The 26,139-nt window shown below is 40.3% G+C and overlaps 2 protein-coding genes and 1 long non-coding RNA gene across 6 annotated transcripts in view; 1 reads left to right on the top strand and 2 right to left on the bottom strand.

Annotated features, from left to right (window-relative positions):
• Nucleotides 1-6,422, bottom strand: part of ADAT2 (adenosine deaminase tRNA specific 2) — an 11,493-nt gene extending 5,071 nt beyond the window's left edge. The window contains exons 1-4 of one of the 4 annotated variants that reach the window (XR_008733003.1): nt 6,301-6,422; nt 5,967-6,071; nt 4,069-4,125; nt 2,800-2,892 (exon numbers count right to left, since the gene is read on the bottom strand). Coding sequence is in view for 1 of the 4 variants with exons in the window: in XM_055714959.1 (XP_055570934.1) it covers nt 5,967-6,071; nt 6,301-6,351 (156 nt within the window). In the remaining 3 variants the exon portion in view is untranslated. Of the gene's footprint in view, nt 1-2,799; nt 2,893-4,068; nt 4,176-5,966; nt 6,072-6,300 lie in introns of all 4 variants that reach the window. The other 3 variants (XR_008733004.1, XR_008733002.1, XM_055714959.1) reach the window with 3 other exon arrangements.
• On the top strand, nt 6,412-26,139 carry PEX3 (peroxisomal biogenesis factor 3). The gene is made up of 12 exons (XM_055714958.1): nt 6,412-6,552; nt 13,073-13,204; nt 14,519-14,600; nt 18,286-18,329; nt 19,549-19,673; nt 21,051-21,117; nt 21,217-21,271; nt 21,553-21,709; nt 22,659-22,729; nt 23,540-23,662; nt 24,856-24,952; nt 25,342-26,139. The coding sequence occupies exons 1-12, from the start codon at nt 6,480-6,482 to the stop codon at nt 25,423-25,425; spliced, it is 1,110 nt and encodes a 369-aa protein (XP_055570933.1). The 5' UTR covers nt 6,412-6,479; the 3' UTR covers nt 25,426-26,139.
• LOC129736423 (uncharacterized) lies at nt 15,328-19,541 on the bottom strand. The gene is made up of 2 exons (XR_008733005.1): nt 19,119-19,541; nt 15,328-17,262 (listed from the first exon to the last, which is right to left on the bottom strand). It is a non-coding gene; the product is annotated as an uncharacterized LOC129736423 (long non-coding RNA).

The raw sequence follows: 26,139 nt of genomic DNA, 5'->3' as shown, positions 1-26,139 counted from the left end.
AACACCCTCCAGCAGAAAGATCCCTCAGACCTACTACAGCTACCGTAACAGAAAATTATTAAGTTGTGGCTATCCTAGTTTTGTGCCCCTCAGACCACAAGACACATGAATACCACATTGGCTTTCTAACTCCTGAGCACGAATTGAAAGCATATAAGCAATAAGCCTGCATGACTGGAGGAAAACATGCCTCTGACCTATGACACTACTTTACACCGAGTACACCAAGTGGCTTTTAGGCCTCTGCTGCTCTTGGGAGTAGAAGTTAAGAGAAGTCATGCAGCTGTTCTAAGTCATACTGGCTTCTACAGTAATAGAAGACAGCTACACAAAAGAGATTATGCTAATATAGAACATTACTAGGTCCCAGTGCATCCACATCTTAAGTAACGCACACTGGTTTGGTCATCTCACCTCACGAAGACATGGGAACACCAGGAAAAATCCACCACAGGGTGAGAAAGGATTATCCAAGTTACAGAACAGTCTCTGTATAAAGACTAATGATGTCCTGGTTTCAGCTGAGATAGTTTTCTTCTCATTAGCTGGTGCAGTGTTGTGATTTGGATTTGGTATGAGAAAAATGCTGATAGCACACTGATGGTTTTGGTTGTTGCTGGGTGATGTTTATACCAAGTCAAGGACTTTTTGGTTTCTTGGGCCCTGCCAGAGAGAGGGCTGGAGGGGCACGGGAAGTTGGGAGGGGACACAGCCAGGACAGGTGACCCCAACTAGCCAAAGGGATATTCCATACCATATGACGTCATGCTGAGTATAAACTAAGGGAAGAAGGAAGGGAGGGGGGAACACTTGGTGTTATGGCGTTTGTCTTCCCAAGTAACCGTTACGCGTGATGGAGCCCGGCTGTCCTGGGGATGGCCGAACACCTGCCTGCCCAGTGAATGAATTGGTGAATGAATTCCTTGCTTTGCTTTGCTTGTGTGCGCAGCTTTTGCTTTGCCCATTAAATCGTTCTTGTCTCAACCCTCAAGTTTTACATTCCTTTCTGATTCTCCTTCCCATCCCTCTGGGTGAGGGGGGAGTGAGCGAGCAGCTGTGTGGTGCTTGGTGGCCAGCTGGGGTTAAACCACGACACTAGACTACAGCTCTTAACTCACCAAATAGTCATTAGTTTTCCAAGTTAAGATGACTACAGTAGACATTTATAAAAATCAAAAAAAATGTGGAAAAGCGAACAGTAAATTGTGATTTATTATTTTTCATAACAAGCAGGCACCCAATGAAATTATCAGGCAGCAGATTTAAAACAAACAAAAGGAAGTACTCTTTCACAAAGCACATAATTAAATTGTGGAACTCATTGCTACAGGATGCTATGGAAGCCAAAAACATAAATGAGTTCAAAAAAGGTTTAGACAAATTCGTGGAGGATATGTGCAGAGACAGCTATCAGAAACAATGATCCAGATACAGCCTTGTGCTTTGGAAGTCCCTAAGCTATCCTCTTTCTGAAGTGGGAAGGTTACATAAGGCAAAGGTGTACACTACTAATTTCTTGTTTCTTGAGCTTCTTTCTTAAGCATCTGCTAAAGGCCCCTCTTAAAGACAAGATATGGTGGGGAAAACTGACCTTCTAGGTCTGCCTTAGGATTTTATTTTGTATTGAGCTATGACTAGATAGTCTTTTTTATTGACTTGCTGTGTGTAAAGTAACATACAAAAAAGATGATGTTCATTTTGAGTCACTGACTCAATTCCTAAGCTTCTACAAACCCCTAATGTTTTTTATCTTCCTAATATTATACACTATTTTAAAGCCAAGAAAACAAAAGCAGGTACGAGTAGCAAGGGAAAAAGAGAATTCTTAGAGAGTAGCAAATGGCGTTCCAAGGAGAAATTATTTGAAGCTGATGTCAGTGGGTAAAAAGCCTTGACAAAGCCTTAAAATAGCGCCCCAAACTGTGGCAAATGTTAAAGATACCAGCAGTGCCCCGAAAAGCTTACCTTCCAAATCTTAGACCAGAATTAACAAGCAAGAGTAAAGGGGATCAAAGGTCAAAGTTCTATATTATCTTGTGGCTTCATTAGCAATTTAAGAGTGCAAACAATACTTCATTTTCAATTATTGCATACTGTACTTGCAAGATGATCTGGGCAAAGACACGCACTACAATGACCCAGCAGGAGATAACAAAGAGAAGTCGGCATGTATCAACAAAGAGCCTAAGACAGAGAGCATTTTAGTGGGAAGCAAATGATTGCATCACACATGGGAATAAAGATGCCAGAGGAAAAAAAAAGGATTCTGGTCAGAAAGGGTCACATATATTATAAGGAAGACAAGTTTCTGAGGCGCAAGTGTGGGACCTGCCAGAGGCAACACAGTACTAGCACAATCTTGTGAATGTATTGCCAGGCTGTTGAAAACAAACGTCTTGCACAGAAAATTGTTGCACTATTGCCCAATGAATACAAGTAATTACATGCCTAACTATTTTGACATGCTGATGCCACAACCACACTCCTAAAAAAAATACTCTTTTCTTCCAACAGCAAATTTTTCCAGGAGAATGTGGTGATGATCAATAATTTCACAAATAACTTCCACAGAGTAAGTGGCAGTACTCCTGACATTAATGTGTTCTGCTAAGGACATGCAGGGCAGAAACAAAAGTATGGAGAGTGACAGGAGACAGGCTTAAAAAAATGGGAGAGCTTTCAGCAACTAAATCTTTTTGCCAAAATGAGCAGTTTGGGAACAAGAATGAAAGAGGGCATAAAGAAGACACTACCTGCTCCTAACTCCAGTCAGTTAGATCAGAGGATGCAGAGACTTACTTAAGGATAAGACGGAATTTATTTGACATGAAGCCTTGTGACCAGCTGGTTTCCAAGCAAGGGGAGAACTGCAGGGAAGAACTGCAGATTTAACTGGATAAACAATAATTTTTTAAAAGCTGGGAAAAAAGTTTTCAAGGAGTGAAAAAAGGCCAATATATTATAAAGCTACATTTTGGAGGTCAGAAAGCAAAGGCTAAAGGAAGAGTCACCAAACATCAACCCTGCAAAACAAATTACATAAAAAGTAAAAATACCTTGAAGACAAAACATGTGAAAAAGGAGTTAGAACTACTACAGTGACCATAAGATGAGGCTGAAATATAATTATAGCACTACTCCAAGACAAAATTAGTATTTTGCCTTTTCAATAAAAATGACGTGGAGAATATGGCCAAAAGGCAGAATAATAGTATGACACCACAAATTACAGTATATGACATACAGAATTAGAACTTTAAGGGCATGGAAAAGGGATAAAGGGCAAAACCCCAAACTCATCTCCATCAGAAAACTGCTAAAGAACTCATGCATGAGGCTGACAGTCACATAGCAATGCTTTTAATACATCAAGGGAGAGTTATCACATGACTGAAACCTATAAGAGCAAACAGAGTCACTGTAATGAAAAATAGGAAGGACATACAATCCTGACATCTACAGATCCAGGATAGTCTCAAAAGCAAAACAGGCAACATAACACACTTTGAAGGTAATATTCTAAGGACTAAGTCTATAAAAGGAAAACAAAACAAAATACAACGTGGATTTACATAAAGATAGTTGACAGAAAATTAACCTAGTAACTTTCCGTGACAAACGTTTTTTCTAGGCAAAGAAACACCAATCTCATCTCTCTGGACTTCTACAACGCATCTGGCACAGCACAAGACGTGAAATTATTGTCAGTCTGGGGAAAACACCATAGCACAAGAAACTTAAGGTAAGCAAGCAAAGAAGAGAAGTTGCATCAAAAGTGGAAATATTTGTCCAGAGGGAACCAATTAGCAACAATGCTCAAAGATCATTTTGCTTAAATGTTTTCAGTTGTGACATTGGCATTAATGGGAGAAACATCTAGAAAAAACAACTAACAATGTGATGTCTTTCATCTCATGAAAGACATCATCAGAAGAGACAGGGTCAGTGTGTCACTCGAGAGGTGGATGGCCTTATAGATAGGAGAAAAAAATAATCAAAACAACAAATGAAGAATAACAAAACACCACAAAGGACCAAGGAAGCTTCAGAAAAGATGGGTGGACTTACTTCTGGGGAGAATGGGAAGAAGTATTGTTATCAAACAAGGCGCAAGAGGAAGTCCATCTGGAATAAAGCGTATAGTTCTGGTTAAGTGAATTCAAGATGAATCAAAGCTGGAATGAATGTATATAAGAATTATTAGAATGAACACAGAAAGAAAGCCTATCTTCTGAGAGGAAATTAAACAGCTGGCTTGGGGAAAATAGGGAAAACAAAAAGCCAGAAGGGAATACGACTTCAGAAACATCCAAGCTATGTAAAATAATGGTTGATGCTGGCACAATAATAGGGAGATATAAACAGACCATAAAATGTTGAAAACTGGAAATCAGATGTTTTCTAGCTGTCTGAGGAATGATGTTCTGGAGAAGTCCTCCAACTTGAGGTGGGACGAGCAATTAGTTTTAGAATAGACTTTGATAAAATGTAAGATGTCTGCCGGAACCGCCCCAGTGTTTCAAGAGCGTTTCTTTTTTCCCCAGGATCATTCCTAAATAATGCCAGCAATTGTTAGGAGAAAACTGAAAACAATTTCCTGCATTCACATTTCCCAACAAGTGCCTCCTTCAAGCTTACATTTTCTTCTAGACTATATAGAGCAATTAGGTAACTGATACAAAATTTAGAAGCACTGAGTACCAGCATTTCCAATCACCGTAATATAAGCATTTATGAAAATTAAGCCACAAAAGAACTGAAACTTGAGCTAAACAGAAATTGAAAAAAGGGTTGGCTTTCAAAGTTATTAACAGTTTACTGTTTCTAAAATGCAGCCAAATTTTTTAAATCAGACTACTTGGATTTAAGTACCTACCTTCAGACAACCCTAACATTAAAGCCAAAAAAGTCCTAGTTTCCCTAACATTTTAAAATTGATTCTGATTTTTGCAGTCTCGTCAGTTACGTTCTGCCCATTTATTAACGTGATTTTTACACAGCATTAATATCTCTGGCACAATTTTCCCAAGAAGTGCCTGCTTCCCCACAGTGTTTATGCTGATTTAACTTGAGATACTTAGCTTCTCTGTCATCTGGCTTTCTTGAGTTGTATTAGAATTATCTTAATACATTATGGATTGTCCTGTAGCACAAATTAGTATAATGATTCATCTCTACTGTTACATTTTTGAGCTTAGAAGCCTCATTTTCACCTTTTATTATGTTCCCAGATTTGAGACAACTAATATAAATTACAACCAGATCCTGCAATCAGATTCATTTATACAAAACTTCCAGTTGTACAAAATCTCTGTTGGCTTTAATTGGTCTGCCAGAGTGTAGAAGATCTAATTTGATGGCTGAAATCACAAGCATCAGGTCTAAAATTTACAGGCAGTACTTTTTAGAAAGAACAATTTTGCTAAAGGAAGAATCTTTGTAAACTAGACATGAGATGTTGTTACCCTATGTATACTGTAACTACGCAACTTCCCAACTCCTTGTGCTCCCCCATCTCTTGTAAAAAGAGACTGGTAATTATTTATTCCTTTATTTGTACGGAGTTTTTCCTAGAAGGGCAACAGGCTTGCATTTCCGATTTATAGTGCAGTACTTTTCAGGTAAGGGGGAAACAGTGCTTTGCTAACGACGTGAACTGTTCCTGCAGCGCCCGTGGGAAGAACACCGACGGGAGGGCTGCACAGGCCGCTCCCTTCCCGCTCTTAACCCGCAGGCGACGGCAAAGGCCTCCGGAGCGCCCCGGGGCGGGCAGCCTGCGGGGGCGGCAGCCGCCACCTCACACGGCCACGGGGCGGCCTCCCCTGCCCCGACTGCGGCCCCGCCGCGCCCTGAGAGCCGCGCTCAAGCCCCAGCCCCGCCGGTGCCGGTGAGGGAGCCGCGCCCGGCGCAGCGGGGCAGGACAAGGCAGGGCCTCCAACACGGCAGGGGCCCGAGCCCGGACTCACGTTCTTCGTCTCGTTGACCTCGTTCCTGCCCCTGCCGATGACCTCGCCGTTGTGCACCAGCAGACAACCGACGGGCACCTCCCCGTTCTCCAGCGCCTCTTTGGCCTGCAGGGCACACACAGGGAACGGGACGGCGTTACCTGCCCCAGCCACGAGCCGGGCTTCAGCCAGCCCCCGACCTCCCGCCCCCACCGGGAGGCCCCGGCCAGCCCGCTCCGGGGCTCCCTGCTCCCCTCCCGCCTCCTGCGAGGCTTCCCCCCGCGGGGCAGCGGAGCCCGGCCACCCGCACCCCTCGCGGGCCGGGGGAGGCGGGAGCCCCCGCGCCGGCACTGACCACGTCGAGGGCCCGGTCCATCCAGGCCACCGCTGCCGCCTCCTCCTCCATGGCCGGCACCGGCGGGGCGCGGGCGGCGTTTCCGGGGGGCCGGGCGGCGGGGCACCGCGGGCGGGGCGCTGCCACCGCCTCTTCCGCTGACGCGGGGAGGTGAGGGGCGGCCGGGCCGGGCGCGCAGGATGCTGCGCTCGCTCTGGAGTTTCCTCAAGCGGCACAAGAAGAAGTGCCTCGTCCTCGGCACCTTCCTCGGCGGTGAGTGCCCGGTAGCCGGGCCCAGGGGCCGCGGTGAGCGGTAGCACGGGCCGACTCCGTGCCGACCGCGGGGCCTCCCCCGCCGCGCTGTCGCTGAGGTGCTCCCGGCTCCCGCTGGGGAGGCGCCCCGGGAGGCGGCGCTCGGCCGCTACGCCCGGCCGGCCCCCTGCGGTCAGGCGGGTTCCCGGCTGGCGGGCAGGCCTAGCAGCCCCCGCGCCCGCCCGGTGCCGGCCGCTGGCGTGACCCCCCGCGGTGCCGCGGGGCTGGCCGGCCTCGGCCCCGCACCGCTGCGGGCCGTGGCGCAGGGGACTCCGCCGTGGCCTGCAGCCCTGCGCCTCGCTGGGGACAGCAGAAGGCGCCCACCGCCCGCCCGTGGGACAGTGGGGTGGCAGGGGGAGGCCTCTCCTAGGCAGAGAGGAGAATCTACGCGTCGTCCTTTCGGGCTGCCCGGGTGTGCTTACGGCGGGTGTCTGGGGGGTTCCCAACAGCATCCAGCTGCGCAAGGCGCGGGTGCCGCTTACATTGTAGTTCTTAGGACGGAGGTTGAACGCCTGTACTTCTAAAAGCGATTCGTGCGTTCAGGTGAATTGTCAAGTATAAACAACTGCAGACACAAAACTTTACGGGAGAGGAGGATTTACGTTAATTATTCAAGCTGTTCTTTCTTCCTTAAGGTGCTTGTCTAACCTGTAGGGTGGTTATGATTTGGTAAGCTCCTCCTTTCCTTGGAGTTATTATAGGGTTATTTTTAGTTGGAACTGGATTTAAAAGAACACCTTGGATATTTATCTGTTTAATAATTAATAATAAAGTACATATCTGTGCAGGTGGAGATTAGATAGTCCTCAAAAGGTACAGCCGTGCCTTTGCATGCTCAATCATCAGATGTGTCTTATGCAAATGACACAGAATTAAATATTACAGAGTTGTTAAAGAAAGTTTGTATTTCTTTATACGCACTAGAACTTGCCTGAACAGTTAAATATTTTGAGAGCTACAGGGGTTTTGCAGTACATTTTGTCTCATATTCAGGTGAGGTCTCTTGTGAAGGTAAATTGTATATACTTCTGACTTGCCTTGGTTGTTGTGCCCTCTGCATCCTTTCAGCATTAATTCCTTCTGCATTTTTCGCATATTAATACTTGATAATAGGTTAGATTATGGTAACTGAAGTACTTGTCGGGCCTATTCTCTGGCTTACCCCCTCACCTGCAGGTTTCCTGACTCTGCGAGTACAGCAGAATATAATGTTTACCAGTTTCTGAGCCACCACACTTACAGCCCACCAAGTTAACAGATTTACTTTATCGGGTTGTAACCTGCAAGCTGTTCCCCTTCAGTTGTCTTTGTGAGAATGGTGGGCAGGCAAACGGGAATAGTAAAATCATCGGTTGTCCCAGTTTCCACTAGTAAACATGGATTAATGTCCAAGTGGGAAAGCAGATATTGGGGGCCTTCTGGCTCTTGGTAGTCTTCGTAGCCTGAAATCATAAATTCATCGTGTATAAACAGCTCTCTGCCAGCCTGCAAACCATCCTAATATCACTGAATAAGCTTTTTCCTTATAATTGGTGCTGTTTATGTACAGTTCAGTGTCACTTTCACTGAAACATTACTGACTGGATAAGGTGCACTTAAATAAATATCAGGGACTAAAATAAAGTTAATTAAAGTATGACCAATCCATGAAACCCCCAAGATGCTCCTCTTCTAACAAGCTTTTCAAGTTCTGACTGGAAATACTGAACTATGCAGTTGTTGCCTAAAGCATTAGTACCTTTTTCCTCAGGCCATGTTGTATTTGAGGTCTCTGTAGAGAATTACTTTTTTGAATTTGATCCTTGGTAGTAAATCAGGGCATCCACAAGCAGGAGAGCATCATTAGCTGCCACCAGCTGCAACTTACACCATGGTATTTTGAGGCAGCTCGGGAGATGGAGGGATTTACTGCAGAATGCTGAATTACAGCTGTTCAGCAGCTGAATTGTGAGTGCTTTGTCCATCTGCATACTAGTTATGGATCAGACCTTAAAATAACTCCAGAAGCTATGGTAATGCCACCACCAATTAATCAGAACTCCAAGATCCACAATAAACTCATTCCAAAAAATACTGCTTGACTTTGAAAGGTACAATGCAACTTCACGCAGCTGCTCTTACTTGAAGGCAGAATATTTGGAAGTGGCTGAATGATTTAAGAAAAGCATCCAAATCTGCTGAGTTAATGCCAGAGACTAGAATCTGCATCTCTCTGGTGTATGTTTGCTTTTTTAAGAGCTGTAGGTGCATTTTCTGAGGAGGATGATTTAACAAAGAAAATGGGACATCACAAGGTTTAATGATTTTAAGTCTTTAACTGGCACATGGTCATACATTAATGTGAATATTTAATGATTTGTTAGACAATATAGTGTTTTATCGGTGTTGTGTTACTGAAGAATTATTGCACCACAATTCAAGTTGATTGGTAGCCTTTCTTCTGTTTACTGAGATGGATTCCTTGTGCACTATCAGTGGCTGTTATTCTTAGTGTAATTTCTGTCAATCCCAAAACTGCAACGGGTTTTTCTGCTAACAAAGATACACAACTCATAAAGTAGGAGCTCAAATAGAGGGAAAAGCAACTGAAATGGATGTAATTATCCCTTAACGATAGAGCAAGGTTGAGAAGACCTCAACTTAGCAAAGACCCAGTACAAACCATTTCTTCAGAAGTCTGTTCTTTTAGCAATATAAAGTAAATTGCATACTAAAAAGATTGAAATCTCTTCAGGCAAGGAAGATCTAGTGTTCTGGGGTTAAACCCACTAGAGATATTTAGAGAGAATGCTGGCATGACAGAGCTGCAAGGACATGTTACCTTCACTTGTTCTTATTAAGTAGAAACGACTTTACCACTTTAAGGTGACTGCCTGTCTCAGTGCTCAGTTAAAGGTGGATTTCAATGGATATTACAAACTTACTTGCTGTTGAAATTCTCTTGCTGCAGTAGAAGAGCAAGTTCTGGGTGTGTCTGCAACGTATGGTTCTGATTTCAGTGGTGAACTGTTGCTCAATTTTCTGCAAGCTGAAGGTTGCAGCAGGTGAAGAACATTGCAGTTCAGAAATCTGTCTGCGTATCACAGGTTTTTTTGGCTTGTGTGTGCAGGGGTGTTAAGAACGTTTTGGTGGGGCTCGAAGGTGCCAAGAGAATAAGGCCTTCTTATTTTAAATATGGTTTTCAACCATAATGGGACAATTGTGTGTCACCTGATGCATGGCTTGCTTGTACATAAGGACAAACCACAACTTACATAGCTGTCAGTATTCTGGAAGGGTACAGGCTTCTGTGTGTCAGAGCAATTTCTACATAATAAAATTTTTTAAAATGAAAATTTGCCTTTAGTTTTATTTTCTGAGGGAAATATAGCAATGAGGGTAAACCAGGTCACATAGGGTTGTAAAGAGGTTTCCTGAAAACTAATGCCTTCTAGTTACCTATCCCACCCTTTTTCTCTCTCTATCCCACCTGTGAAGAAAGGAAAGAGCTGAGGGAGAGGTAAGCCGTAACTTAAGTGATGTGAGAAATATCCTACCTGTTTGAGGCCACTGGCATGAATGTGTAAGAGCCTGCAGATTTTGTTCGCTTACTTCCATTACTTACATTTAGATGGGAAAAGACTGTACAGTGCTGAAGAGAGCTACGGAGACAAATTAGAACATATCTGTCTCAATTCACTGTTAACAGATGAACCAAAGCGTTGCTCCCACAGGATATGGATGTTGTAGGACACTGGTTTAAACTCAGCCGCTCACTCACACTCTCCACTCCTTATCATGTGCTGCCCCCTGCCCCCACCGCCAGTGGGATGGGGAAGAGAATCAGAAAAGTAAAAGTGAGAAAACTCACAGGTTGAGATAAAACCAGTTTATTATTGTAATTTCTTTTTTAAATTATTAGTACTAATAAATTATAAGGAAAAGGGGGAAGAATAAATGAGAGAGAAAAATAAAACCCAAGGAAGACAAGTGATGCAAGTGAAAACAGTTGCGTGCCATGAACTGACTGATGCCCAGCCAGTCCCCGAGCAGCAGTGCCCCCCGCTGCCAACCTCCACCCTAGTTTTATTGCTGACATGATGTCCCATGGTATAGAATATCCCTTTGGTCAGTTGGGGTCAGCTGTCCTGGCTGTGTCCCCTCCCAGCTTCTTGTGCCACCTCGGTCTGCTCACTGCTGGTACAGTGTGAGAAGCAGAAAAGACCTTGACTCTGTGTGACTACAAAAGTAGACATGGGGACAAATGACTGTATGTTAATGTAATGTGAGAGATGTGGTGGGATAAAACAATTGGAAAAATCTTGCGTTCAAAAATTATTTGCTAATACAAAAAAACCTGTTGCTGTTTCAGTATGTTAGCTGCAAAATAAAAGATAAAATAAATCAGTACCGTCACAGTTGTGTTCTAAATAGATATTCTTGGCAGGGATCGATAATTTTTAGAGAAAAATAATCTAATTGTTATTTATGAAGTCTGATTTTGATGATAATTTAGTTGTCAAATTGCATTTTTTGTATATGGAAATATATATATTAAAATTTGCATCTAATCGGGTGCATCTTCCACATGGCAAGTGATCAGTGTGCCTAAAGTCTGAAGCAAGAGAGAGTGACTTCCCCATTTTTATTTTATGAGGCTTTTGGGAAATAAATGGAAGTGACTGTGGGTGTTCCGAACCGGTCTAGCCTGTAGTTGCCTATTAGAAAACCAATATGAATAGCCAGGGTTTTTTTGCAGTCATGAATGCTGGGGCACAAAGTTGACAAGCCTTTTGACATACTAATGATAGTTTTGAAGAATGTATTGAAAGGTTTTAATGACCCAACAAATGTAGCGGAATTCAAAGTCTTGGGGAATGTGGGGTTTGTTTGTGGGTTTTTTGTAGTTTTTATCGATCTGGCTTATAAAAATAGTTTTAAAACTTCCATCATTCAGCAACTGTTAAATGCCTCATTCATTCAGATACTAACTTTGAAATGTGAAAATAGAACTTTGAAGAAAACTGTGGCTCTGTGTTTACAGCCTTTGAAGTGGAAGTACTTGGTGGAAGTAAATAAAGGTTTGATATTCACGTTTCTCCTGTGTGCCGTTATTGACTTGACAGAGTTGGAGCTGACGGTCTGTAGAGCAGTTTCAGTACTTAGGGAATTGTTCTGCAGTGGACAGAAGATGATCATCTTGTACAACAGTCTTTTTCTGCTTGGGTCTGGCCTACCTTATACAATCCCCACCTTCCCTGTCAGTTTTTTCATGAGAGAACATGGGAAGGGCTGGTTATGCACCTAAACAGGGAACTGCTGCTACTAGTGCACACAGGAGACCGCAAATGAACTTGGTACACAGGGTGTGTTGTAAGACGGTATCGGTGGAGGGGGAGAAATCCATACAAAGCAGCTTGCAGTGGGCAAAAGGACTGGGGGTAATCTAGACCAGGTGTCCTCAAACTTTTTAACCAGGGGGCCGGCGCGCGGATGCAGTGGCAGGCAGTCATCTGCGGCTGCTTGGTTCCCCCCCCCCCAACCCCCGGCAGGGGGGTCTGTAAATACGGGGGGCCGGATTGAGGACCCTGGGGGGCCGTATCCAACCCACAGGCCGTAGTTTGAGGATCCCTGCTCTAGAAGATGTAGTGGTATCTTGAGGAGTGGCTTAGAAAGCAGGGTGGAGATAAGGAAGGATGAGAAGAGGACTGCAGGCAGCATGGAGAGAGATCTGAACCCCTGATGGTATGGGAAGAGCAGTTGGGGGAAACTTCAAGGGGATTTATGCTGGGAGAGGAGGAAATGTAGAGAAAAAATTTTGGTGGGTCTTCGCAGAAATGGAGATTTGTAGTGAAACTGATGAGGGATTATCGGATCTTCAAGGGTAGAAGAGGGGATCTGGAGAGTAGGAACCAGGCATGGTAAGAAATGAGGGCGACAGCCAAGCCCCACCAAAGCCAAGGTTCTTCTCACAGAAGTTTTAGGATCAAACAAAGGATCTGTTGGGTCTGTAACGTTTTTCTCTTACGTGATTTTTAAGACTTGGGGTTTACCTCTAACTTCTGCTAATTTTAGAAATATACCTTTTCTAAAAATTTAAATTTTCATCCATCTCCATACCTATGCATTTCCGTTTATTTTCTCTATTTTTTGATTTTGTTACTCTACATTGTTTTTTCTTCCCAATATGTGCTTTAGTCTCTTCAGTACTAGTTGTTCACATTGCAGTAGTACTAAAAATGCCTTCTTTGAAAGGCAAGATATATCTTGTCAGGAAAGTTTCTTATGCTGATTCAAGTCATTACCCTTGATACTTTAGAAATAATTTTTTCAAAATTAATTAATTAAGTATTATTTTGTCAATCAGTATTAAAATACTGAAGACCCACATATACCCAGAAAACCCACTATTGCACCCTTATGGTTTAAAATCCAAGGAGGGGGCTGAAGGGGCCTTTCTCGCATTTTCAAAACAGCTTGTAATATGCAAATCTCTCTGTAGGAGTCTATTTACTGGGAAAATATGGGCAGAAGAAAATCAGAGAAATCCAAGAACGAGAGGCAGCCGAATACATTGCCCAAGCACGAAGGCAGTATCATTTTGAAAGTAATCAGAGGACATGCAATATGACAGGTAAGATAAGGAAATAGCTGCTGTTTGTGATAGGTGGAATTATTTGGAGATTTATACTACATGTTGGCAGGATGGAAGAAGAATAAGAAATGTAGGTGCATTCAAAATCTTAATTAAATGCTAGTGCATAAATAGTCATTTGCATAATAAAAAACAATCTGAAGAACAGAGTATTGAAGGGATTTCCAGGGGTTATCTGAATACTTGTCCATCTATAATGCATACAGATATACTCGCAGGTTACAATTGTTTGTTACTTCAGAATCATTTGTGTGTTGCCCTAAACTGCATGTGGTATTGAGGTATGAAACAGCAGCTAGATTCAAACAATACTGAATCTACAGCAGGATTACTTTACTCATTCTAGCATGTTGTTAGTAAGCTACACAGAGTTTGGTGAGTAATTTTTATTTACAAATAAGCATGTCAGCCTGTTAGTTCCCTGTGTTTTAACATGCAACATTTAAAAGGTACCCGACTAGCTGGGAAGCAGAAAGTACAACTATTCATCTTACAGCACTGGTCTTTGGATTTTTGAAGAGGAGATGGTAGAGCAGAATTTAACAAAATCCTTGCTATTGTTGTAGATACAGGCCATTCAAAACTAGTTCTATAAAATGAATCAGGCTACATTTTCCTGTTGAAATTTGTATTAGATTTTTGGGTGGCTGCAGATGTTTTCTGTGCGCCTTGTTTACCCTGACCGATTGGTACCTCATTTTCATCTTTTCCATTTTGTAGTGCTGGCTTTAATTTTACTGCTAGGACTAAGTTTTTCTTTGCCCTCTTTGTATGAAGTACCTTCTGTATGGCATCATGCATTCTTGTCAAGATTTTTCATACCTTTTTTTTAGTATTTATGGTGTTCTGTGCACGCTTGTTTTCCATTTCCGGTTCCCATCATGTACCTTTCTTTGGTTTTCTTGTTGGAAAAAAAAAAAAACCAAACCTCAGATCTTTTTCTTTTCATCTGGAGAAATGCAGCAGTGTAGATTTTCACCAGTTTTTCTTCTGGGGAGTTGAAGACACGTATATGCAAATATGCAGGGTGTGAGTACACATCCACAGCTAGAGCCAACAAAGGCATGTAGCCGCGTGGGGGGAGCATTGTGCCCAGTCTCAGAGAGGCGCACAGGTAGTTGCATTTCCGACTACTCTCGGAGTTCTGTATTTTGCTTATCCTCCCAGCTTTGCCTGTTGAGAAATGGGATTTACGTTGTATAGCAGCTATTGAGTGAGAGCTGGGAATAGGTTTATGATGATTTTTTTTTTATGTTGACAGGGTTTTTTCTTTTTTTTTTCTTTAAATAACAGTGCTATCAATGCTTCCAACACTGAGGGATGCCTTAATGCATCAATTAAATTCTGAGAGTCTCACATCTCTTCTTAAAAATAGGTAAGACTGTTTTGTTAATTGTGTTAAAGATCACCTGTTTTGTGATAAGGGTTTTTTTTCAAATTATATATTTCAAATTATATATTTATGATGTAGAGAGCATGCAGAATTTTGATTTTGTGTCCCAATGAGTCACTAGTCTTTAAAGTATTTTGAAATCACTATGTAAATATTTTGTGTCAGGTTAGATGTATTTTGATAGGTATGGCTGACATTTTCCAAGCATTACAAGAAAAAATACCTCCTTTAAGATGCTGCAGTGGGAGTTTTTTGTTGAAGCGCCTGTAAGATAGGCAGATAAAAGTACTTAGAAGATCTAGTCCTCTGTTAAACAGGACAGAGTATCTTGACTGAGTTGTTGATGATGTGTTTGTAAAAATGTTTATGTAATCTTATCAAGGTTGGGTGTGAGTAGCAGTAGAAAGTATCCAAGATGAGATTGCAAATGGATGTAATCTGTGAGAAGCAATACTTTTTTTTTCTTTTTTTTTTGAAGTTGAACAAATAGGGGCTTGTCGTACATTAAGAGGAACAGTTCCCTGTCAGAAAACACCTTTGGTTTCCTTACAACTGCAGGAACAAATAACATATTTTTAAATACATAAAGTGCGTGATAGCATACCTTGAAAGTAGAGTAAGTTACTTGGCGTTTGGCATGGAGTAGAAGTGTTATGTAGGCAGTTAACACAGGGTTTCTGACTCACTCTAGACTGCCTTTCTAGTTTACCTCCCACTAGCTTATTTATATAACTATAACTTCAGCTGTCCAGCATTTAGTAGATTACCTATCCAGTCATTGTCTTTTTTTCAGTCAAAAAGCTCCCACAAGGCAACAGAATGTGCTATTTCAAGTGGGGATTACAGCCTGAACAATGTTTTTGTAATAGATTATCTGAGAATTTGTGATTGTAATTTAATATTATTTACTCTAAACAACAAAAATTAGGAAAAGTTAATTTTAAGGGAATACCTAATATCTTTTTCATAATAAGAGTTTTACTCAGCACAAAATTAACCTGAATGGACAGGAGATCTTGCGGATCACCAGATTTGTCTTCTGGACTGTGCAGCTATAACAGCCTGTAATCTTTGAATCCTATGAAGACATACAATGCCTTAGTTTGTTCTCTGTAGTCTGTGTTCTTTTGTCGTAATACATCTGGTGTGTCTAACTTGTTCGCCTGTTGAAACAGTTTACAGGTATGGTGACACTTGCTGAATTCCAATAATTCCAGTGAAAATAGAGTTGAGACTTTGATAGTATTATTATGCATTTTTGAAAACAAAGATTTTTTTAAATGCTGGTTACAGCAATGTCCTGTAAGCATTGATGTCCACAGTGGAGTTATGTCTTAATGCTTCCTTTTTTGACTTATGCTGAGCAAGTTTTAACTAGATGCTTGAACATTTTGAACTGAAAAGGTAGAGAAGGGGTTGGGAAGACATGGATCATGGAATCAGCCATCAGGACTCATGCCACTTCGAAGTAATTCTTTGAAGAAGCTCTGCATTCTTACGCTACAGATTTGTTTAACTTCCATTTGAGAAGATTGATCAAATGGCTCTGGACCTTTGAGTGCCGTTGTTGAATATACAGTAGAGTAGATGTGGAGACTGACCTTTCTTAATGTCCCTGAAGACGTGTTTTCCTTCTCACACAGTCTGTGTTATGGCTTAACATGTTACAAATCTATGTTACCATATGTTACAGATTGTGTTATGGCATAGGTAAACTCCTTTAACTTAAAATCCATTCACTTGCTTAAATTCAAACCCTTTTAATATCGTTTTAGTAATTCGGGGCAGCCAGTGGTAGGTTGGGGGTGTAAGCCAGCTGAAATCTTCAGTCTTCCAGAGAAATTTTTAAAGAGGGAGAGGCACACAAGACCGCAGATGTTCTTACTTTGTCCTCTTTTCAAAGGAATATGATTCAATGATATAAGGTGAAGTACCTGCTGCTGTAGCCTTGCAGGTGTTGCCTACCTCCCACCTATTCAGCACTTAGCTTATTCCAAACCTCTGGTGTTTTGTTTGCATTGCTTTTTGCTTCCATAGCAGGTAATGGTTTTCCAAATAAATAAATGTGAAATAAGAGTTGAGTTTTGAGTAGCAGCTGTGTCTTGAGTAAATTGCAGCAGATGAAGACTGAAAAATCCATTTCCATTGTTAGGCTTAATACTGGCAGACTTGAGCTGTTACCTGGCTGTTGCTTTGTGTTGTGAGGAGAAACTTTGTAAGCATGAGCTCTAGAAAATGTTTTGACGTAATAGGTGCAAATATAGTCGGCTGACGTTGATGTATTGGCTTCTCTTTCTCTCTTCAGTTGGCATGGAAAACTTACCACTCAGTAATAAATGTGGTTTTGAGTCCTGTTACACGTCTTATCTATAGAAATATTACTGTACTTTTTTAACAGTCTTCCCTTTGTTTTGCTTTAGAATAGCTTTTAAAACTGTAGATCTAGATTGCAAAAAAAAAGTGTATAAACTGGTTTTGTATGTGCCATGGTCCCTGTATTTCTTCCAGCTATCCTTTCTTTAATCTGTCTCTTTGCTTTTTGGAGTTGTAGACTTAGTTGTTTATTGTATCAGTTGATTTACATTATTTGATAGCAGTGAGCTTAAATAATGGTCAAAGTAATGCCAAAGCGCATGTGTTGTGCCTGTAAAGAAAAATTATTTCTGGTGAAAAGTGTATTTTTTTTATATAAAACTAGGTCTTTTTGTAATGTAAATGTAAATCTACAAAATGTAAAGTCTAGGTTAATCTAAACTATCTGTCATCAATATTGAAGTGTTAATTCTGATCCTAAGAAATTACCAAATGTTTCTCTAAGTGGCTTTCACAATATATGTCTTTCATGATATAGATATACAGTAGGCAATCTTTATTGACGCTGCTTAAAAGGCAAGAAGAATGATGACACTTTGGGGATGGTTAGCGTGCTCTTATCACTGCTGCTGCTGCTGTGTGGCTAACATTACCTCTGGATAGTAGTTATAAATCTGCGGTGTACCACAGGCAGTTCGGGTGTATCTGTAAAATCTACAGTGTTGCTCTTTTGACTGCAGAATACGTAAACTTCTAGGAATCGGTCAGGTCAGAAAAGTAAACACACCTCAACAAATGCAGAAAGATCAACTTGCATTTGTGTGCATGGCGCAAAACTTTTCCACAGATGGTCATGATCTCTTTGGGTTTTTGTGATTAAATCTAAACTTTAAAACTCAGTCAGGCAATGGTAAATCTTGCAAGAAGGTAGGATACAGAAATTCTGATCCTGTGCTTAGTATGCAAAAGTGGACCCAGGAAGCCCTACTGAACTGAGATATATGTTAAATGGATACAGGATTGAGGCCCCAGAAAAGACCACTTTGTACCATCAGTGGGCTTTTCCTGACTGCTTCGTGTAGCCACTCAAAATTGGTAATATAAGTGTATGATTGACATCACTAAATACTCCATTTATACATTGAAGTTTGAGTATCTTTTCTGCAACTTCATAGTGTATTGTTTATATACTGCTTTCTTGAATGAGACAAATCAATGTAGACATGAGTCTGGTCTGAACAAGTATAGTAGTTAAATGAGCTCACCTTAGAGCACTGCTATTTCATTTAATATATGAATTTCTAAGGAATATATACTTTTTAATGTTTAATGTTTCCATTTATGTTTCCTACAGGCCAGCAAACAAGTTAGAAATATGGGAGGATTTAAAGATAATAAGTAAGTGGAAATGAAAGATTCCATCTGCATAATATTTAGCATAAATTCAAAATGTCTTGCACACCCTTTAAAATGTTTATGCTAGGTTGTTGTTTCAGTAGGTATTAAGATAGTGTAACACACGACATGGCAAACTTCCTCCGTGCCCCCCCTCTCAAAAGCTCCTCATGAAGGAATTTTTCTTAGCCCCAGGGGAAGTTGGAAGTTCAGAGACAAAGGTGAAAAATTTTATTGGCCTTCATGTAACCCCAGTAAAGAAAACTTTGTGAAAAATTTCTATGCCATCACAGAAAATTCAGACTAGTTTTTCAGAAAGTTCCATGCTGAACCTAACAGAAAACATCAATCAGAAATGTAGGCGAGCCCTTACGTGGCCAGCAATTTCCTCTTTTCAAGCCTGTTGGAGAGAACCACCATAGCAGTGGTTATGAACTCTTTGGTTCATCTCTTTTTTTTTTTTTTAATTATTATTTATTGGCTGATGGAAGCAGTGGAAGGGAAGGAAGAACAGTGAAGTCAGCCAATTATGTAGTGAATATTACTGAGATTTTTTTACTATTTTTTATTCCTTGGTACCATTTGTTATCTCTACTACCTCGCTGGTTTTGTCTTTTCTTCCTTTTGGTTTTGTTTCTCCTTTTCATAAAACCTTTACAGATCCTACATCTGATTTGGCTCCTTTCTTCCTGTGTCCTTGCTGCTCAATATTCATCTGTATTTATTCATGTCACTTCTTCCACACATCCTATGCTGCCTAGTGGCTGGTAGCTGATGCTCATTTTAACTTACCTCCTTTAGGTATTAGCTGCTCCTGCCTTAGGTAACTTTTTGTTCCCACGCTGCTGTTCGACGTTCTGTGTCTTAGTTGCGTGGTGAGGGCTAACATACCGTGGGTATTTTCTGGCATAATGAATAACGATAACTTGACAATACATCCATTTTCCTTCTGGAACAACTTGTATAATTTTTATTTTTTTTCCCAAAATAACTTGTGTAAGATGCAAAATAGGACTTTAAATGGGACACTTTAGGTGTAGCTCCAGCACATACTAGACTTATGACCATCTTGGGTATGTGTTGTGGAAACAGGCTATGACAACCAATGAGAGCAATGTGACTATTCAAAAATCAGCAGCACTTGAATCTTGGAGAGCACTCTCTTTCCTTGACTCTCCCTTATTTCTTTGACTTTGATGTTATTTTGTTGTCTCTTTTCAAGGTTTCACAAGAAGCATCGTAGCTGTATATAGTACCTGTATGCTAGTAGTTCTTTTGCGAGTCCAGTTAAATATTATTGGCGGTTACATCTACCTAGATAATGCTGCACTCTGCAAAAATGGCACAGTAAGTTTCTTGTTTTGTTTCAAAGGCAGAACTTCCACTTCCTTGAAAGTGAAAGATAAAAAGGGCATAGCTCAGGAGTATTAGAATGAAACCAAGGGTTCTTGTAAGAGTGGGAGATGTGGAAGCATTGCTGGAAGTAAGATATATTGATGTGTTTTAATAGCCTCTAAATTTGGGTGATTTGGTGATACTATTGCTTAACAGAATACTAGCAATATTGAAGAATACCTTTTGTCGGCATTTGTATTGCTCAAAAAAGGTTACCTCGTATCTAAACACTACCATAACATAGTTCCTTTGCTTTAATTTTTTGTGAAACAGTAATACTGTGTGAGTGATCCAAGATATGTATTCAAATGTATATAAATGTTTAGGTCTTCCTAGCACATACATTCATTCCCCCAGTTACATTTTCTTAGGATTAAAGGAGAAAAATGTTACTTTTGAAATTTTGACTATTTTGTTTAACTCCAAAAGGCCACCTACCTAAATGTCTGTTGGTGGGGCCAAAGGAGGTAGAAGACTTGGGTTTTGTTCATTATAGTATATCTATCACAGCTCAATAAAAATAGGTCAGTCCCACAGTAAGCAAGTACCTATTGTAGAGGGCAAGATCTGCAAATTGTTGGCTGGCTTATCTAAAATTAATGGATACAAACTTCGATTAGTTCTCATGTGCCGCCCTGTGATAGCTCCTGCTGAAAGTCAAGGAACAGCATGTCAAGGCAGGTCTAAGAAAAGTTTTCATTAGGGAGGCCAGGGCTGATGGATGGAGGTTGTGCTTCACTTTGTAAAACCTGAAAAAGCTTTTTTTTTGCTTTTTTTTTTTTTAAAAAAAAAGGGGCAAGATGAGTTTGGACTAGAAATGTGTTTCCTTTCTGTTATTTTTTTCCAGTAGAGAAGTGGGTTGACAGGGCCATCTCTGAGGCACTCTGGTGGAGTAAACTGACATCCTATCTCAGTTCCTGAAAGCTTCTTTTCTATCAGAAAAGCTTTTGTTAGGGTTAAGCATAGATACTCTATTCCACTGGGTTTAATTTTTGGAGAGGTGGAGGGTCTAGTTTCACCTGCAATGCAGTTTTTTAAGAGGCTTTCCTATACACGAATGAAAAGTGAAAGGTTTTACTGTGCCACTGAAGATGGAAGAGGGATCTGTATAGTATTGAAGAGAAGAATACCAGAGGACTTGTGAAAGATCCATGGGTCAATGGCAGGAAGAGAGTCAGAAGTTACAGAATTGCACGAGAATGGGAGAATTCATCTATTGCAGGGTATTAAAAAGATTAAGGAAATTGATCACAGTGGGTTTAAAATTATTTTTGCATTGTTCTCTACTGTTGACATGTCACAGAACTGTTGGATTTGTTTTCCCCACAGACACCACTAGCTCCTCCTGAAGTTCAGCAGCAATATTTATCAAGTATTCAGCACCTTTTAGGAGATGGTATGGTGCTTACTATGAACTAACTACGCTTATATAATTCTACTTTTTTCTAGATTTGAGCAAATAATTAGATTAATTTTGACACTTTCCTCCTTCTAGGACTGACTGAGTTAATAACTATTGTTAAACAAGCTGTGCATAAAGTTTTTGGAAGGTAAGAGTCTGTATTTCTCTGTGGTTAGCTTTTAACTTTTACTGTCATCACTGTTCCCAAAACAATGAGTTTTATTAGGGGAAAAAAAAAAAATGGGACGAGGAGAAAGTAAAGCGTACTGACTTTTTCCAAAACAATGGTTTTACTATAGCAGGCTATGTCTGCCAGTGCAAACCAATATAGCAGATTGGGATCCCATTACTTGTTAATGTGTTATCAGGAGGAGGAGAAAGTGCCATTACTCCTTTTGCAGTCAACACTGTAGTCTTTCTCCTTTCCAGTATTTCCCTTAAGCACACCCTGTCTCTTCTGGAGCTGGAACAGAAACTTAAAGATATCAGGAAAGTAGTGGAACATAAAGATTCAAATCAGGTTGCATCTTACTCTCCCTTATGCCATTATCTGATGCCGGATGAAGAAAACCCCTTGGCTACCCAGGTACTTCTGGCAGTTTCTTTCATCTACCTTTTTTCATTCTGTGTTTTTTGTTTGTTTGTTCTAGGGAAGGAACAATGCATAACAGTCCTCCAGTTGGCCTGTGGCATCTGTGTGTTTAAGAAATGGTGATGCCTCTTCCATCATAAATCAATTATCTCTTTAGGCAAATTAAAGTTGTACTTATTGCAGATTTGATTGAAAACAAGTGTCATCCTCAGAATGTCAGCTTTGAGCGTGGAAACACAGCCCAGTTACTGCTTCTAGCCTGTGATACATGCTGTAACACAATGCAGCTTAACTCAGCCCTAAGCTAAATTGTGTTACCTTGTACTTGTGTACCAGCAAAGATCATGGGGAGCTGTGGTGTTCTGGCTGATGCACAAGAAGGTGACGGTGTGCTGAAGTCCTTTGTTGCTTTGGGCTGGAAAATGAACAGAAATCAAGAGAAAGGGATCTTTCTTGATTCCATCCCCAAATTAGAAAAATCTAATCCCAGTTGTAACATTAATTTCCTAAATTTTCTAAAGGTATTTGTCTCCATCCATACCACAGGCTGGAGAAAAGTCATTCTTAACTTGGTATTACAGTAGTACAAAGAAGAATGTTAGGCTTCAGTGTGCAACTGCTTGCACTTGACCCTTTAACTTAAGATGATAGGCAGTTTATTTCAGTTTTGGAGGTCAGAAGTGGAAAAAATACTTTGCTCAGTATGGTGTTTCCTGCTAATACTGGTTGTGGTAAAAAAAAAAATATCCTACAGTGACCATTTAAAAGGAAAATTAGAACACCGATCAAAAAGAATCAGATTTACAACACTAGATCTTTTCTTTTAAATAGATTTGACCTACACATCTTAATTTCATGGTACAAAACTCTTCTATTTCTACTCTTATTCTTATGATTGCCAATGGATTTCTTACTAAATAGTTCCTGTATTTGCTTTTTCTAGGCCTGTGGACTCACAGAAAGAGACATTGCTACAATTAAATTACTTAACGAAACTAGAGATATGCTAGAAAGGTATACAGAAATATCCTGTATTCATATTAAGCTCCTCACAAGTATTGTTTATGTAAGACAATTATTTTCATGTAAAAGCTGACAACTTTCATTTGTGAAATATGACGACTCTGCTGCATAAAATTTTTATATTCACTAATTGTAGACTGGGATTTTCAAAATCTGAGAGCTCTGAAACTTATGTGTAAGAAATAATCGTGCCTTAATGAGATGACCAGGATGTCCTTCCCAGTCAGACCCCCTTATCTCTTCCTCACCTTTTCTGTAGTTATGCAGGAACAAAGGAGTACTCTTCTGCTAAAGCAGGGTGAAGTGAGAGTCATTTTATTGGATTTACTTGCTTTGATAAAATGAACGCCAGTTTTGACTTACCAGAATTGATTTTTAATGCATGGTTTTGAGAGTGGTTGTATGCATCCTTTTACCAGAGAGCTACTGAAGTGAGGCTTCTGTAATAAATGCTGAATATGAGGGAACTGAGCCAAATACCCAACTACTTGTACAACTTAGCTGCTGGAGACCTGGGGTATTTTAAGGATAAGCCCCTTCTATGTCATTACTTCATAAGAAAGTGAGGCATGTTTTGGGTTTATCTGGGTTTTAGTAACCTTAGGGTGGAGTTTAGGTTGTTCATTGGTTTGCTGTGGAGTTACTGGGGAGGTGGTCTTTCTTGAGGTGGCTATACCAATGGCCTTTTGTCTGGGTCATACATCTTCCTGTATGAGAGGGACATCTGTAGCACTGAATACTTGCCGGGGGTTTTAGTTGGAAAAAATAAATCCCAGCGATCAAACTTTTTTTTTTTTCCAGTCCAGACTTCAGTACAGTTTTGAGCACATGTTTAAATAGAGGATTCAGTCGACTATTAGACAATATGGCAGAGTTTTTTAGACCTACTGAACAGGACCTCTCTCAGAATGGCTCTGTAAATAGGTAAGTGTTTTCTTTTGTTGTGGTTCTCATGTGAATAATGCTTTGGGTTCATAGTGAATTCCAAAAAAGGCAATTGATTTTCCTGCCTACTTGAAGTTCTCATGCTGGAAATAATTCTGCTTCTTGCTCTTCAAGAATGAATGAGGTTTCCTCACTGGTCAAGTAGACAGCTAGGAGTATTGCATGTTTCTTTCCACCCATGAAATTGCTAGAATTTACATGAGGTGTCTTTCCCACCGTTACTTGGAGATCTAAAAGTAGAAATCAGAAGACCTATACTTCCACTCCTTGCCTGAACACTGTACAAGCAGACTGCCTTTCTAGCTAAGGAGGGTTTACCCCACGGATGGTGACTACGGGAGTATGTGCTGCAGTGCCTGCCGTGTGAGGCTGTGATAAAGATGCCATTCCCCTACAGTTAGCAGATAAGCGCTGTACACCCCTGACTGTCAGTGACTAGTTTTCAGGGAAGGTGGGTTTTACTGTGATTCTCCAAACAGATGTAGCCAGAGGGCCTACAGAGCTTTCTTCACTGGTATGCTGAAAAAAAAGGTATTAACAATCAGGATCTTCTGCCTTTTCCTGGAAGACAGTTTAAAAACGCTTTTATTTTGAAGTTAACTTTGGTTTTAAATGGTGCAGAGAGAATGTTAAAAACCCAAAAGCTGAATTCAAATCCTTGCAATATGATTGCTGAAATATTAAAATTAAACCCTTGAATACTACTAACTGGTTTTATGTATGATATTTTAATAACTGATGGTTCTCAGCGAGTAATGTTTTTATTTAAATACGTACTATTTACATCACTTAAAATATCCCAAAGGCTGTAGTTTGGCTGCCTGTCCTAAGCCTAGTTTAGGGTCTGAAATTGTGTGAGATTGTAGACCAGCACTTCTAACAACTGTTTACATACACACATGGAAAGACTCTGGCTAAACTATGTTTCTCTTGCGTGAGAAGCAAGTGTCAAACTGTGTAATAGGAACACCAATTGAAATTTGCTTTGGTACTTCTCTATATTAAATGAAAGGCTTGCTAGGGAAAAAAATACTTATCTGTACATTTTGGTTTGCAGTCTTTTGACTCTTTACTTTTGAAGTAGCAATTATTGAGAACTGTAATAATCACAGCTTAGCAGCTTTACTAATGTCAGAGCAGGTCTAGATCAGTATTTTTTGCTTCTTTTCTAGTCTTTCCAGTGTCAGTCTTCCTTTAGCCAAGATAATTCCAATAATAAATGGACAGATCCATTCAGTATGCAGTGAAACACCCAGTCACTTCGTTCAGGTAAGAATCTTGCTTATTTAAAATATCCCAAGTAAAATTTTGAAATGAATATTGTATATTTAATTTTAATAATATACTTCATTCTGTTTAAGGGCTTTAAAAGAAAAAGGAGAAACAATTGGCATAACTTAAACTTTCTGTTAATTTCTATCTTCCAAAAATGCTATATCTAGAATTTCTTTCCTCTGCTAAACTGTGCAGAAGCACAAAAAGGTCTCTTGACTTGGTGCTGCTTGCAGTTCTGCTCATAAACCTTTCTAAAGCAAGAAATTCAAGTTCAAGCTCTGTGGGAGTGCCAGGTGCTTTTCTCATGATGAATTATGTACTGCAGCAAAGTCAGAATCATGGTGGGTGTATTGGATTAAGCAAACTTTTAAAATTTCTTCCAGGACCTGTTGATGATGGAACAAGTGAAAGATTTTGCTGCTAATGTTTATGAAGCTTTTAGTACCCCTCAGCAGCTAGAGAAGTGACCTGTACATTTATAGAAATAGATCGTGTATTTATAACAAATCCCTTGTGACTACTGATGAAGCTTGGGTTAATTTTATAATGATGTAGGAGTGGTAGACCAGCAGAAAGAACACTCTGAAAAAAGTGGCAGTGAGCCCATATTTGTTCTGATAGAATTCTGTTTCAAACGCCTATTACAAATATTCTTGTTGAAAGAATCATTGTATGTAAAGACTTTTCTATTAAAAAAGTGGTTAAAGTCTTCCATAATTCATTTGATTGTTTTTATTGCATCTGAAAGGCATCTGATGGCAGTATTACAACAAGTTAGTAAAAAAGCCCATTTGTTTGCCTGGAGCATGTAAGTTTTGGAAAAAACTAATGCTGGTGATCTAAGAATAGCACAGAGTAGCAAAATGCAGTAAGGCTTCTTTCAGATTTTTCTTTTTATAAAGGAAAACTTTTTTTTTCCTTAATTTTACAAATGTTATTCCAATGAGTGTCTCTTTCTTCAGAAAGCCTTTGCCAACTGATGCACGTTCCTCTTGTACAAGCTGGGGGCTGTGTGCTCTCTCTGTCACTTAATACTAAAGGAATGTGGATTTTTAGAAGTTCTCTTGTTTATGCTGTTCAAACAGCCACACTGTACACATTAACTTGTAAATATTTTATCTTAATTTGTATTAATTTTGAGCCCAGTTGTCCGTATTGTAATAAAATATTTTAATGTAAAA

Source organism: Falco cherrug, chromosome 6, assembly GCF_023634085.1.
Source record: "Falco cherrug isolate bFalChe1 chromosome 6, bFalChe1.pri, whole genome shotgun sequence".
NCBI lineage: Eukaryota > Metazoa > Chordata > Aves > Falconiformes > Falconidae > Falco > Falco cherrug.
Note: the sequence above shows the minus strand (reverse complement) of the source record. Positions and strands in the feature narration are given on the sequence as shown.

Coding starts and splice junctions, on each gene's coding strand:
- PEX3 (XM_055714958.1), top strand. CDS start 6,480: ATGCTGCGCTCGCTCTGGAGTTTCCTCAAGCGGCACAAGAAGAAGTGC. Junction 14,601..18,285: donor ACATCTCTTCTTAAAAATAG/GTAAGACTGTTT, acceptor TGTTTCCTACAG/GCCAGCAAACAAGTTAGAAA. Junction 18,330..19,548: donor GGAGGATTTAAAGATAATAA/GTAAGTGGAAAT, acceptor TCTCTTTTCAAG/GTTTCACAAGAAGCATCGTA.